This window comes from Phasianus colchicus, chromosome 6, assembly GCF_987193195.1.
Source record: "Phasianus colchicus chromosome 6, bPhaCol1.hap1.1, whole genome shotgun sequence".
Lineage (NCBI taxonomy): Eukaryota > Metazoa > Chordata > Aves > Galliformes > Phasianidae > Phasianus > Phasianus colchicus.
Window position 1 is genome coordinate 41,773,116 of NC_143441.1, and position 14,903 is coordinate 41,788,018.

General features: G+C 41.6%; 1 protein-coding gene across 2 annotated transcripts; it reads left to right on the forward strand.

Moving 5' to 3' along the window:
- Positions 1 to 91: 91 nt before the first annotated feature.
- KLF6 (KLF transcription factor 6) lies at positions 92 to 9,799 on the forward strand. 2 transcript variants are annotated; one of them, XM_031616002.2, is made up of 4 exons: positions 92 to 594; positions 3,317 to 3,704; positions 5,656 to 5,779; positions 6,299 to 9,799. In XM_031616002.2, the coding sequence occupies exons 1-4, from the start codon at positions 493 to 495 to the stop codon at positions 6,348 to 6,350; spliced, it is 666 nt and encodes a 221-aa protein (XP_031471862.1). In that variant the 5' UTR covers positions 92 to 492; the 3' UTR covers positions 6,351 to 9,799. The 2 variants fall into 2 exon arrangements, with proteins under 2 accessions (XP_031471862.1, XP_031471861.1); XM_031616001.2 differs by having other exon boundaries at positions 96 to 594; positions 3,317 to 3,890; positions 6,299 to 9,795.
- Positions 9,800 to 14,903: the final 5,104 nt, after the last annotated feature.

Genomic DNA, 14,903 nt, shown 5'->3' on the forward strand with positions numbered 1-14,903 from the left:
AGTGCGTGGCGGAGATTGGGCCGCGCCGGCGGGCGGCGTCATGGGATCACGCGGGGCGGGGGAGGGCGCGGGGGCGGGGGCGGCGGAGCGGCCGGGCGCAGCTTTGAATAGGGAAGTTTTGCAGGGGGTTACATTTGCAGCCAGCGCCGTGTTTGCAAATATTGAGCCCGCTCCTGAGCAAGTGTCCGCCGCCGGCCGCGGGAGGGGAGAGCGGCCGCCTCGGGAGACGTCCTGCTTTGCTGTGCAATTAAACTTTGCATGAAACTTCGGGTCTTTTTTCCTCCCTAAGGTCGCTAAGGAATTAATTTCTATCTATTTGTATATATATATATATATACAATTTTTTTTTCTTCTCTGGAGGAAGGGGGGGGGCTTGGAGACTGAGAGCAGAGGGCTGACACCCCCCGCACACACCCCTCGAGCCCCGCACACAGGAGGCAGCTGTCCGTGTCCGCGGCCGCCAGCACGGACTTTGTTGTTGCAACTTGAGACATGGATGTGCTCCCCATGTGCAGCATCTTCCAGGAACTGCAGATTGTGCACGACACGGGCTACTTCTCGGCCTTGCCGTCCCTGGAGGAATATTGGCAACAGGTAAAGCAGGATATCGGTGTTGTTGTTGTTGTTGTTGTTGTCGGTTTTCTTCTTTTTCTTTTCTTTTCTTTTCTTTTTTTTTTTTTTTTTTTTTTTTTTTTTTAAGCCGTATTAAAGGATGAGCGGATTTAAAAAGGAGGAAAAAAAAAAAAAAGAAAGAAAAAAAAAGAAAAAAAAAAAAAAGAAAACAAACCCAAGTGTCAGCAGCGAGTTGGGGCAGAATTAAGCACGAACGCACAGAGGTGCTGGGAAGCAGGTGTCTCGCTTTGCAATCAGACGGCGCTTTTTCGGGCGAAGAGTCCCGCGGCGGCCGCACGGAGCGGCGCATCCTCCGGCTCCGTCCTTCCACGGCCGCTCCGAGCTCCGCAGTTGCGCTGTGCGGAGCCGTGCTGCGGGGCTGGGGTTCGACACGGCCCCGTCCGAACCGTTCTGCTCTTGTTGTCATTTTATTATTGATTGTTTCTGGCGACGATGGGAAAAGCTTACAGCGGTGTACGTGCACATCTGTATGTATTGTTTCATATATATATATATGTACACAGTATATAAACACATATATGCAATGTATATATACACGCATATATACAATGTATGTATACATATATATATACACAATGTAGCTGTTTTCGAGCACAGAGAGCTGTGCGGAGTTGTCAGTCATATGACAGCGCTGATTGCCTCGGTCGGAAAGGAGGAAGAACGGAGGCTCCTTCCCTTTAATGGACATATTTCGTTGGGTTGCTTTTTTTTATTATTTTTTTCCCCCTTTCGTGCCCTAATCTGATCCAAGCAAGGCGGTGCGCTCTGCTACCGTACCCCGGTCCTCGGGACCGAGCCCAAAACCTGCCACCACCTCACAACCTTCCAATTCCCGAGAAGAACGAAATGCAAAGTGTTACAAACCTTCACATGCCTATTAATTGTATGCAATGCGAATTGTATGCAATCCTATGTGGGTGTTTTTTTTCTTTCTTTTTTTTTCCCTCCCCCCTTCCCCTTTCAGAGAGGCAGCTCCATAGTACGTGATTGAAATGGAGCTAAGTAGTTTCCTTCAGGCATTCGGGCTCTTGGCGCAGGGCCAGCCCTCTTTCCCAGTAGCCTTCAGAGGCATTTAAACTCGGAGAGAGCTTCGCTCCGGCCCCCATTACTAATCTACCTAATGAGGAATTCAAATTAGCCTGGAATATTAAACTTTAACAAGATCTTAATAAATGCATTTCCTCCCATTTTCTTGGAAAATCAATACGCTATTGTGTCATCCCTCTAGAAACCTTTTTTGTTTCCAGCGTGCATTGCAAACCAATTATAGGCAAATGCACGAACAGTGCGTGCAGCGGTGGGCTTGTTTTTGTGTTGTTTGTTTCTATTTTTCCCTTTTTTGCCCACACTCCCAGCCTGGCCACGACATGTGACCCAGTTTAGTAAAGCAGTGCTCCCGTAGACAGATGGGAAGGGGCTGTGAGGGGAATGTATGGCATTTGGGATCAGGTTTTGCTACCATGATGATCTTGCTAAAATAAGTAGAGTTCGGTATGGAAACTTGGTGTGTCCTTTTTCTGAGTAATGCTTCCGTATGGATCGTTTCCTATAGTGGAACAAAAAATCCCAAAACATCAGCTTGTTGCCATAACAGTTCATACCCTTTTTTGTTCTCTGAAAATGGCTAGAAAGTCAGCGAGGTGAGCTGCAACTGAAAGCCACAGCTTTACCCATTTAGGGCGGTTTTGTTTTTTGTTTTGTTTCGTTTCATGGAGCAGAGGGGAATGCAGTCGGGGGGGGGGGGAAGGGGGGGGAAGCTTTCCATGTACTGTTGCATGTATGTTTGAACAGAGCACTTTCTTGGCAGCTGGACAGGATTTTATAAGGAAGTCTCCTTTGGCATTGCGTGAAAGAAAGAGAGCGATGACTCATGCAGTTGTACTCTTGGCCAGTAGATAAAGTTCTTGTTCATTGTGGGACTCCCAGCAGGACCTCAGAGTAATTTCCCGTTTTGCATCGTATAGAATAGGACATTTCTGTTCTGTAACTTTTTCTCACTTCTGTTGTTGAAGTTCCCCATGTTTCTCCAACCATGCACGGAGCAGTGTAAGCAATGTGGCGTGCATGCCAGTGTGCTTGGAAGTGACATTCTTTGAAAGTCGGGTGCGCTGTGTTCTCATGCACAGGAAATGGGAGGATGTCTGCTGCTCCACTGATGTCCCCACAGGACGGACAGCAGCTCTGCGGCCATGCTGAAACAGGGCTTTGTTTTCTGACAGGGCGTTGGGATTTCAGCACATTGTGTTCACTTGGGTCCTCTCAGCCTTGTGTTTGTGCAAGAGGGATGCAAACAACTTGGCATTAAACAGGGAGTGAGAGCGCAGGCTGACTATTTGTTGTGGTTCTCTACAGTCCTTTTCAATGTCAGCCTCCTAAAAACATGGATTTATGATGAGAGCGAAGATAATTTGAGTGACTCATTAGAATGCTATTTTGAAAACTAAAGCTGACTTGCACCTTCAGCTGTGCGTTTGAACTCCTGCCCAGGTCTCAAGAACCAATTTCTTTTCATCGTGGCAGTCACCTAGTTACGGCTGGAGGAGCCTGTAATTTGTTTTGAACCTAGAAACCTCACATCGAACGCACTACATTCCTATATGCTTTTTGAAGTGTAAAATACAATTGGGTTTATTTTTAAGCAAGCTTCTAACTTTTCCCTTTCTTACCCTTTTCTTTCACGTAGACGTGTTTGGAGCTGGAACGGTATCTTCAAAGCGAACCTTGCTATGTGTCTGCATCTGAAATCAAATTTGATAACCAAGAGGATCTCTGGACCAAAATTATTCTGGCACGTGAGAAAAAGGAGGAATCTGAACTGAAGACTGCGTGTGTCTCAAAGGAGGACAGCCCTACCAGTCAGAACTTAGAGACCAATAGTTTGAATTCAGATGTGAGCAGCGAATCTTCAGACAGCTCTGAGGAGCTCTCGCCCACCACCAAGTTTACCTCTGACCCTATAAGTGACGTTTTAACCAATTCAGGAAACTTGTGTTCGTCTGTTACTTCCACTCCCCCATCGTCTCCTGAGCTGAGCAAGGAGCCTTCTTCCCAGCTATGGAATTGTACGCCGGGTGAGTTGCATTCACCGGGGAAAATTCGTACCGGTACCGCTGGAAAGACTGCAGAAAAAGGTACACCCGCCAATGGGGACACCTCGCCAGATGGCAGAAGGCGTGTTCACAGGTGTCATTTTAACGGTTGCAGGAAAGTTTACACCAAAAGTTCACATCTGAAAGCACATCAGCGCACTCATACAGGTTAGTAACTGAACGCTCGTTAAGAGTTGGCAAGTCCTGCAGGGAATACCCCTGATGATGGGGGTTTCACAGCCTTACACAAGCGCTGGGTGGGAGCCCAGGTTTGGAGAGATGATGTAATAGTGCTAGAGGCTTACCAGAACAGACGACATCACTTCCTCATTCCTTTCATCAGCCAGCCAAAACCAAGGCACTTGGCTGTCGATGAGTCTGCTGTCATAGCAAATAGGAACAGCTTGGTTAACTGGGCAGTGCTTGAAAAGCTACAGATCTGTGTGGCCTTCAAGAGCCACTGGCCAACATACACACTAGACCTCTGTGCACATTTATTACTAAAGCAAGGGGAAATGAGACTTTCTTGAAAACAAAACAAAACAAACAAAAAAAAAAAAAAGAAAAAAAAGAAAAAAAAGAAAAAAAAAAACAGGAACTGCATATCCAAAAGTTGGACAGATCACAAAGTAGCATACGAACCTGTCTTTATGGTCCACATTGGGTCTATTCAACCAGACATCCGAAGGCCTTGAGTCTATAAATTACAGCTATTACAGTATTTACAACTACAATTATAGTTGTAAATAATTTAAGAGTTTGGTGTGCTGTCATGTCAGCAAAAATCTTGGAAAGCCACGGTCTGTTGTAGTTCTTTGAACGTTTCTTCCTAATTGGACTTGCAAATGTATGACTGTATAATTTCATCCCAAAATACTGAGTAGCAGCATTGTATTGTTACGGAGCCTGAACTGGAAAAAAAATAGTCCTGTGTGTTATTGAGAAAGAAAGTAAGGAAGGTGGGTTCTTCAAGGCTTTTAGAATATTTTAGAGTTGAAGTAGTGTGCTGATTTGCTTTTTGAGTATTAATATTCAGCATCGTTCTGTGACAGCTGTTAGATGTGTAGGGCTATGCCTTGGCTTAGTCATCATTGCTTACTGCAAAGAACTGGCCTGGTGTTCTTGGTGTGCCAGCACAAAGACCTATGCAGTATTTTTCTCCATGACGTGGAAAGAGAATTCAAGGAACAGATCCTGTTTTGACTCATGAGCTCAGCATTTTGTGGCTTTTATGGGAAGTCTGAGCAAACTTGGATGTTCCCGTTGTCAAGCAGAAGTCCGATAAAATGAGTTTATTTTGAGGGGAAGAAACATCTTCCAATGAAACCATGGTGGTTGAGCAGACACAAATAGCTGCCAGGCTCAGAGGTATTGCAGAGCTCTTGTCCTGGTGCTGTGTGGCTGAGAGCATTCCTGTGAATGGAAGTGGTATTTCTCAAATGCTGAAATAGCAATGCTCAAAGTGACATGCAAGCTCTTCCAAGAAAATGTGGCTCAGCAGAAGGAGGTTGCATGTTATGGAGCTGAGTGTGTGACAGAGGCTTTGATGCAATACAGTAGCCTAATTGCATTTGTGAGCCTCGCTGTGCTGTCTGTAATCACCTGTGAGGTCCATGCTACCTGTTTGGGAGTCAGGGTGCTATTACAGATGAACAGGAATGTTAGAAGGTTGCGTTTCTTTGTCTCTTGTGAACCTGTTAAATTGCTTTTTTTCAATAGGAACAAGATCAGTTGATGTGCTGTTGCAGCAAAAGAGTTAGGAAGGAATCAGGTGGATGAATTTTGCTTTCTTTGCATCTGAGGCATTCAGATATGTTAAATGGAATTGACTGTCTTTAGGGGGTGGAGGAGGTTTACATAGAAAATGAATGGGATAGCACTGATCTTTGTTTGAATGAAGTCATGACTAACGTGTAATCTGCTTTCTTTGTAGGGGAAAAGCCTTACAGATGTTCGTGGGAAGGGTGTGAGTGGCGTTTCGCAAGAAGTGATGAATTAACCAGACACTTCAGAAAGCACACTGGTGCCAAGCCTTTTAAATGTAGTCACTGTGACAGGTATGTGACTGAAATGTACCTTTAGAAATAGTTATTTTTAACACTTTGTGGAAAGTGAACCTAGGCTGCCTTTCTTGAGATTAATGTGAAGGAATGTCTTGGTGGACACAATTGTGTCTAGTATTTTTAGAAATTATTATATCTTGATACTGGAGAAAAAAATAGTCTGGGTATAGCTTGTAGCCCAATGGGGCACGTTAGTGTTGAGAAATCCCTCGTGTTACCTGTTGGTACCTGTCGAGTATCTGGGTGCCTGGGGACACTGTGAGTACTCATGTGCCCTAGGATCACAGAATCATAGAGTGGGTTGGATTGAAAGGGACATGTAAGGTCATCTAGTTCCAACCCCCTGCTGTGGACAGGGTTGCCACCCACTAGATCACATTGCCCAGGGTCCCCTCCAACCTGGCTTTGAATACCTCCAGGGATGGGGCACCCACAAAATATGGGGTTCATAATATGGGGTCTCAGAATACAGGGGTGCAACCCCCAGCTAACACACCTGTTCTTCCCTTGCAGGTGTTTTTCCAGGTCTGATCACCTGGCCCTTCACATGAAGAGACACCTCTGAACAGGTCAAGAGGTGAATCCTGTGGGCTAAGAGGCGTCAAGGTTGAAGAGCCTTGAGCAGAGGGATGCGTGTTCCAGCCAAAGCATGCCATTTTGCACCCTACCCAGTTGCCTCCAGGACCTCACTTCCTTGAAGGTCTTTTGAGGGCTAATAAGTCATGTAAGAAACGGCATAGCAACCATGGTGCGTGATGTTTGGGGTTTCCTGGACTCATACACTGGTATCTAACCTTCTGAGTGGCTCCTAAGCCTTTGCCGTGAGCATGTGCACTGAGAATGTTAATGATTGGGCGACTGTATGCTATGAGGATCTATTGACGATTGTATGCTGAGGCACATTTTTTTTCTTGTGGTTGTTTTATAACTGTAAGAGAAAAAAAAAAAGTCTGAATGTCTTGTATGTGAGGAATATCTTGTGAGATGGGACGACCACCAATCATTTCCAAGGGATGGGGGGAGGGCTGTCTGCACCTTTTTAGAGGGAAAACAGAGAGGGGAAAGGGGAATTAAAAAGAGTCAGGATGCCAGAATGGAGATGGGGACCTCCCCGTTCCTGTGTGAGAGGAGCTTTAGGTGTCTGGTGCAGCTATTAAACGTGCAATGTGTCAAGTAGCTTGTTTTACTTGCTACAGAGCTCATTTGTAATCCATTGTATAAGCTGTGTATTTACAAATGTAACACAACTATAACTTTTCATTATAATACAAAAGTTATTGCATGGTTCTGGGGAACTATATGCTTTTCCATTCTTTAATCAGGACTGCAGTTTTGATTCCAGTTAAGAGCAGCTAAAATACAATTGGTCTAATGTTACATAATGTATGGAACATGAATAATTTTTTCTGTTGGGTGGATAAAACCACTATTGGTTAGAAACTGATTTTTCTCATGCAGCTAATTTTTCTCTTATTTATGCCTTGAGGACTAACTTCTGGTTTTCTAGCTGTTAATGCACTGTTGACCTTAATAATGGTGCCTTATGCAAGTGACCTTCTCTTGTAGGGGGTCTTATACAGGGGTATGGGTGATGCATGCTTTATTAAGGCTCTCTTTTCACCTGGCATTGTACTGTATCAAATGTATAATATGAGGGAAAAAAAAAAAAAGGTTACTTCCAGGGTCCTCCTTCACAAAGACAAATATAGAGAAAAGTCATTCATGTCAGTACAGTATTTGTTTAACTTAGACAATTTGACTGTGTTACAGTATAATGCATATGCCAATTGAATACCTGACCAGTTCTGCCACCTTGAGACTTTTTATATTGACCTTGCACAACTGTGTATATACACACCCCAACTGTACTTAATATGTTGAGTTTTCATACATATTAAAGATACAGAAGTATTAAAAGATGTATTTGCTTAAAAGGCACAAGTTTCACATCTATATATCTAGCTATCTGTTGGTCATACAGAAAGAAACTATATTACTTTTTTTTTTAAAAGTGGGCAGAAGAATAATTGTGTATGTATATTTGTGTGTACAGTCTGTGTATGTGTGTATATATATAGATAATATATAAATATTTTTTTTAAAAGGAAAAAAATTTAGAACGCATAGCTAGAAAATGCCACAGCCCATCAAAATATTCCCCCCCAAATATGGTCATTAAGGAGACAAAGAAATGAGAGATACAGTTATTAAAATCTAGTGTTTTTAGAGGCTTTACCTTTAGCGTAATGGTGTGCTAAAGGCTTTGTTGGCATTCAGTCCTTCTCAGACTGCTGACTGTGTTTTGTAGTTATTAGGTTGTCTGGAATAGCGTATCTGTGGCCATTTAAGAATGATATGAACCGAATATTGGCATGCTAAAAGAATATTAGCTGTGTGCAGATGAAGTACACTCATATTTTGGCCTTCCAGCTTATGGAAGGATTCGTGAGTGAGCTAGTCGTTGTGGTGGTTGAGCTCTAATTTTGCATAGTTCAGCTAAAATGAAGACTGTTTTTTCCTAGAATAGAAATAGTCTGTCCAAAAGCAGTTGTTTTTTTTGTTTGTTTTTTTTTTAACCAGCTCACTACAGTTGATGCAATGAAACACGTGATCTGTTTCTTTTTCTATTTATTATTGGTCTTGCTTACTATGCTAATACGTTGGTATATCTTTCCTGGAAATGTATGTAGATAAGTGGTTTAGGAAAAAGTATGTGCCAGTGATCTGGTTCTATGGAACACACAGGCTTAAATCATTCTCATTTCATTTTTACTTTAAATTGCCTGAAAATGCACTTTTCCCCCTCCCCCCAAAAAACTAAAATTTCCAGAAAGTGGATTTCTATTTAGAGTTGAGTTTTGTTTTGTTTTGTTTTTTTTAACTCCTTATTTGCATTGTCCTTGGCTTAGCCATACTTCTGAAAAGCGAGAAAGTAAACAAAAGAAAAAAAAATTACCCCAAACAAAAAACATTAAACTTGCACTGGCTTGTCTCAATTGTGAAATACCATCAGACTTGTGTGGATGGGGTGGGGCTGTGTGCCATATGTCAAATGCCTGTAATTTTCTTAACAAGCAAGTACATTTTGTTCAGGTGATAACTGAGCCTCAATCAAGCTGAAAAATAAAAAATAAAAAAAAAAAACATTTTTGCTTGAAATTTAAGAAAAAGTTTCTATTAGTGAAATTTCTTTTTTTGTTTTTGAAGCACCCTGTTATCTAAAGAATCTCTTTGTAAGATTTTTGTAAAGATTTTGTTTTACAAGATTTTATTTGAAATTGTTTTTTGCAAGATTGTTATATTTCTGTATGAATGTATTTTTTATTGGAATAACATAAAAAGAAATTCTTATCAGCATCATGTGTCTGGCTTCATCCTTCTCCTCCCTGGAGGCACACACACCAAACAATGCCAAATGCTGTGTTGACGCTTTCTCTTGAGTCATCTGATCGCATGTACAAACATCTTTGGGTCAAGTTGCCTTGTGGAAGACAAGCTCCTGTGAGAAAGTAACTTGATCAGTAGAAACAGAGTGTTCTTCCATATCTGAACAGCCATTGTTGATTCAACTTTTGTCTTAGAATAAATAATTAACAGGGTTGTTTCTGCAAGACCACACCTTGATTCTGAATCATTGGCTCTGGAGAAGTGAATGTACACAGGACAACTTCTGCTCGTGGGAAATGAGATTCTGTGAGCATTTATGGTGAAGGAACCAAACAGTAGATGCCCAGGTGGGAGGCACCTGCCTTTAAACTTTTTAGCTGGGTGTGGGCCTTTGAACTGTCCCATCCATGGGGAAGCAAACCTGACACCTTCAAGGCACAGCTGATGGAAAGAGCCATGTGAAGTCTGTGTGGCCCAGATGAATGGACCTGAGCATTCTGCAGGTCACTAACCCACTGGTGACCTCCAGCCAGCCAACTTCAAGGCTCTGTGAACTGCAAAGAGCAATGGCTCTTCAAAGCATGACTGGCATGCACACCGGCTTTGGACACATGCAGAACTCGTTTTATGTTGCCTTGTGGCTTCTGTTTCACTCCTGCTTGTGTTAAAAACCCCTTAAGCATCGAGTAAAAGAATTTGCAGAAATAGCAAGGTTACATGCTGAGAAACTTGACATTAGGCATGTGAATCGAGCTCCCTGGATTTGAACATCCATAGTTTAAAATTAGAAATGTTCTAAAAATGCTGCAGGGGAAAAAAAAAAATACATTCAAACTGAGGTGGAAAGGGTATAGCAGGGAGACCCTGGGCATGTGCCTCAGCACTGCAGTGGGCAAGTAAGCAGGCAATATGCCTCTCTATAGGCAAGGGAGAATTGGCAACTTAAGCAAAATCCGGATCTGCAATGGAAGGGAGACAGCACATTTTTCCACTTATAATACCTCTCACAATGAAACAGATGGGTTCTCAGAAACTTGTTGCAACAGAAATAATAAAAGGCTACGGAGGATGAGGGATTGTGACATTTTGCCTTCTATTCTGTATATAGCCTAGGAATGGAAATATTTTTAAAGAACTGCGCTTGACCTTGGAGCTTCTCCACCCAAAATGTTCAGTGGGTGTGTAATACAGAACAAGGATTGGCAAATTCTTGACTGCTTATAGGGTGTGTGTCATCCAGGGCTGTGTCTTACCGTACCTTCATTACAAAAAAAAAAGGCATGATAAATCCGTTATTAAGCATGTTACTGAGATGCTGAGATTCCACCCCTTTTTATTTCCAGACAGATTGTACTAAAAAAGGGGGTGTTCGCAATAAATAAATAAAGGCTGTTGGCAGAGATATTGGGTAACAAGGAAATGGCAAAGCAGAAAGCAATAGTCATTTCAGGGGTAGTACATTTCAACATGAACATCTATGACAGACTTGCTTAATTCCAGATTTTGTAACCTAGAGCAAATGTGAAGGGATATGAATTTAAGGGTAAAGATGTCAGGTAGCTTAGACAGTGTGCAGACTCGATTAGTAGCTTCAGCAAGTTCCAACAACTGCAGCTGAGGTGAAAGCAAGAACTGGGCCTCTGAGCCAACATGTTGTTTCTTACTGCGAAGATTACACACAGTGTATTTGTGCACTTAGGCACACATATGTGCATGCAAGGGTCAAGATGAAACAGCTGAAAACCCAAAACAGAGGTGGTTTTTATTTTTTTTTCTTGGGTGTGAACAAATCCTGGCCTTCAAGTGGTCAGTGCAAGCAGGGCAAATCACAGTTTTCCAGCTTGTTTGAACAACTGTGTATTTATTATATATATACAGAGGCTTTAAAGTTCACAATAGACAGATGTTTGCTATTTTCTTAAATTGGGTGTTTATCTTGTTTGAATGTTACTATCTCTCTCCTTCTAAAGCGTACTATGAATTGTCACAAACAAAACTCAGAATTGTTCCTGTTAGAGCATGTTGAAGACAAACTGTTTAATGCTTCCCTCTCTAGAAGTTGTTACTATTTCTCTGCCTTCATGCCTTTTTCCTTTCCCATTATTCTTAACTGGAGTATTTATTCTTTATCTTCATTAATTGCACTGAAGACTCAGAGGAATAAAAACAACCTCTGCAAACCTCACTAGTGACAGCACCAAAATCACAGACAAGAAGGAAAAACACTACAGTGAGTGTTTCAAAAAGTAGCTGAACGATATTTATACAGCCCCAAAGGGGCATGTGATCTTACACCTTCACACAACGGGGAGGGATAACCTTTAGTAAGAGGAAGATCCATGGTCTATCTTCTGGAGGGGCTCCTAAACTTTGTCTGGAGTGAGAAGTTAAGATAAGGGGAGCATTAACTGCACAGGAGCAGGAGGACATGTACAGAAGGTTTCCCCTCTGCCCTGAAGAGTGTCTAAGATCCTGTATTTTCTCCTTTTTTCCTCCATTCATAATGAATTCCTTGGAAACAAAATGGTTTGGAAAGGGAATCTCTGCAACACATCTTCCTTGAGCTCTGCAGGTTTGTTTCCTCAGCTAGCATCACTTTAAAGGAGGCAACAAGATCAATGCACCAGTTCTTTAGTTCTGGCAACAAGAGGAAACCTATTAGCCTGTACCCCACCCCTCCCCCACAAAAGAATCTGCCTGCTTTTACTTTGTCCCATGGGGTTGTGCAGACAGGAGGCATTGACAGGTACTTCTGAATCAGAGCTTTTGACATGGTAAGATACTCTGCTGAGATTATACAGTCCAAAGCAATAGTATCTTCATTTTTTTCCCTTTAGCTCTTTCACCCTCTACACTGTTTCATCCCTTTTTCATGGTCCCTAGGTATATGACATTTATTTTTGATCAAACCTGTAGCAATACTGTCTCATAACCACTTCAGTTCATACATATAAGGGAGAAGGAGCAGATGGAGTATTGCTTTTGCACATAGGTCTACAGAGGTTTAATCAGTCTAGGATTCATTGGAGCTACCCTGGGAAATAAGGGCTTGCAGGTTCCTGCATTAATATTGTGAGGCCTTGGTCAAAAGCTCATTTAAGTCAAGGAGAAATTCCTCCCTGAATTCAACTGGTTTCAGACAGTCATTTCTCCACAGAGCTGAACCTGGTGAGGTAGATTTGAAATCTTTTCTGAACCGAATTTTGATTTAATAACATTCATGGCTGCATCTTGTTTATTTCCCAGGAACATTTGATATCAGGAGTTTAAAAGTGCAAGCATCAGATAAATTAATTTTTTAAAATAGAAATGTGATTTTTTTTGTTGTTGTTGAGATATATTTCTGATGGCAGACTGATGACAAAGACTTGCAATTTGCACTGCAGTTTCAGTTACACAACAGCTACGTAATCATTGTGTAACTTATGGAAGTGACTGTGTTCGACCATGATGTTTTCAATCTCAGTGTTTTAAAAATCATTAGCTAAGAATTATTAACTGAAGAAATTAACTGCATTTGTGGGATACCATAGCAACAAAGGGAGCCTGTGGCTTTAAAGAAAGTGCTGCATCAGGCACACGCCAGCACATTTCGTTAAATAAGGAGACACTATTCCAAAATTGCAATGGAGGCTACAGATTGGTAGTGTTCCTGAAATATAGGTTTATAATTTGTCACAGGAAAAATAACTCCATAGAGCAAAACCGCTAAGGTGTTTTAGGATGATCTATTGTGCGGAGGTGGCTGGTGCAGCCATTTTGGATTGGTGTCATGATAGGAAACAGATGGTCTATGCGTTTCTGTTTAACATTTAAAGGGGTATAGAAAGCAACTGGGAGGCGATGCATTTTGTTAATGGGTAAGTAAAGCCTCATATGTACAGTTAAAATAGAAGGTAAAAAATAAGCAACATTTTTTCAGCACAAATGAGGCAATGTAACAACACTCTTCAGTAGATTTATTTGACTTGTTTCACTTTAAATAATTTTAATGAGAAATTCTCTAAATGTTTTTGAGCGGAGATAGAAAGTAATCTGGTAACCACATGTCTTGATGTAAGCCAAGCTGTTCCTTAACAGCACTTTCTTTCAATACAATATAAATTTAGCTGGAATTAGCATTGCTGAATATTAGTCCCTCAGTGCCTCACTTGCTAAACCTCCATCTTCTTTTTATTGCCTCTGAGCCTTTCAGAAGCAGAAAGTGTGGTCAGTTCTGGACAAAGGCAAATTACCCAGCTAGGCTGGGGAAAATGATGTATTTACTGAATTCTCTAACATAGCAAACACTTTGGTAATAACTCAGGAAGGCAGCAAATCTGCCCTGCATACAGTAATATATTTTTTCTGTAATATGCCTCCTTTCTGATTTGATATTGTATATACCAAAAAATGTAGTTACACATGCAAAGCTGTATTTTTCTGAATTTTATGTACTTCACCTTGCTGTATCTTATTTAATTTATAAGATTTATCTTCGAACCTGCAGAGATAGTCAAAGACTATTGTTCATTTCCAAACTTCATTATGCAAGTTACTCAGTCTTCTGGGTTTTCCTTTATTTATTTTTGCTAACTACGAAGAGGACATTGAGGGCAACTAGATTTTAATAGATCCTCACTGTAATTAATTATTCATCAGCAGTAGAAGTATTAACAGCAGCAATCTGACATCCAGAGGAGGCTGAGGTCTTACTGTGGTGAACCTGCAGGGAGAGAGGCTACTCATCCAGGCTCTGCCTAATTAGACCAAGGCGCATTTGGAACTGCTCACATCCAGAGAGAGAGAAAGCAGTTCTGCAGACTGGTCTGATCATCTCAGCAGTTTTCCTTTTCCCGGTCAGACAGATAATGCTGTCGATATTTTAGCATAATTCCATTCAGTCCCTTCTGCCTGTCACAGGCAGATTCATCCTGGCCACCAGGATGGAAATCACCACACACAACCCTGGGTTTCAGTGCATTTCAGTGAGGATCTTTAGATGTGATCTTGTAATATCCATCCTTGCTTCACATGTCTGGGACATTTCTCATCATTTCATTTTTTGGTTTTCTGGTTTTCTCTTCCTTACTTTTTCTTCTGGTTTGGTATATCTATTTGAAATATTTGGCTCTACTGAGATTTCTTATTATTTTGAAAAAAGATATATAATAATTAACCTTTAATCCCACAGATAGAAAAGAGTAAATAAAAGATGTAATAACGTTATAGCATTAATGGAATTGTAGCCTCAGTGGGAAATGGATGCATTATTCATAAGGATTGATAGTCTTTAGTGTCCCAACAGCCCCTTGTGGGGCTTTGGAGGTATTAGACCGGCCACTGGAGAGAGGGCTGCTCTAATGTTCAGTAAACTAAACCAAAAATATAGCAAGAATTATAAAGCAAAACCTAATCAATTCCTAAATATAAATATGATGTTACAAATCCAGCCCTTAATTATCTCCAGAAACCACCCTGCCTCAAAGGGCTGTCAGTGACTTGTCCCTTATTATCTTTAATCAAGCAGAAGAGGCATTGAACGCCACGGTGGTTCTGTATAAAAAGGCACTGCAGGTGAAATCTACAATTCTGTGCCTCCCCTATGTGTGTGCTGCTGCCGACCCCACTCTGCTAATGAAAGAAAGGGCGAGAGAGAGACAAAGGGATGCCATGTTTCCACAGCACGTGTGAAGTCCTGTGTAGCTTCTTTTAATTTCCATTCCCAAAGTCCAGATCACAGCTGCTTTGT

Coding starts and splice junctions, on each gene's coding strand:
- KLF6 (XM_031616001.2), top strand. CDS start 493: ATGGATGTGCTCCCCATGTGCAGCATCTTCCAGGAACTGCAGATTGTG. Junction 3,891..5,655: donor ACATCAGCGCACTCATACAG/GTTAGTAACTGA, acceptor CTTTCTTTGTAG/GGGAAAAGCCTTACAGATGT. Junction 5,780..6,298: donor AAATGTAGTCACTGTGACAG/GTATGTGACTGA, acceptor CTTCCCTTGCAG/GTGTTTTTCCAGGTCTGATC.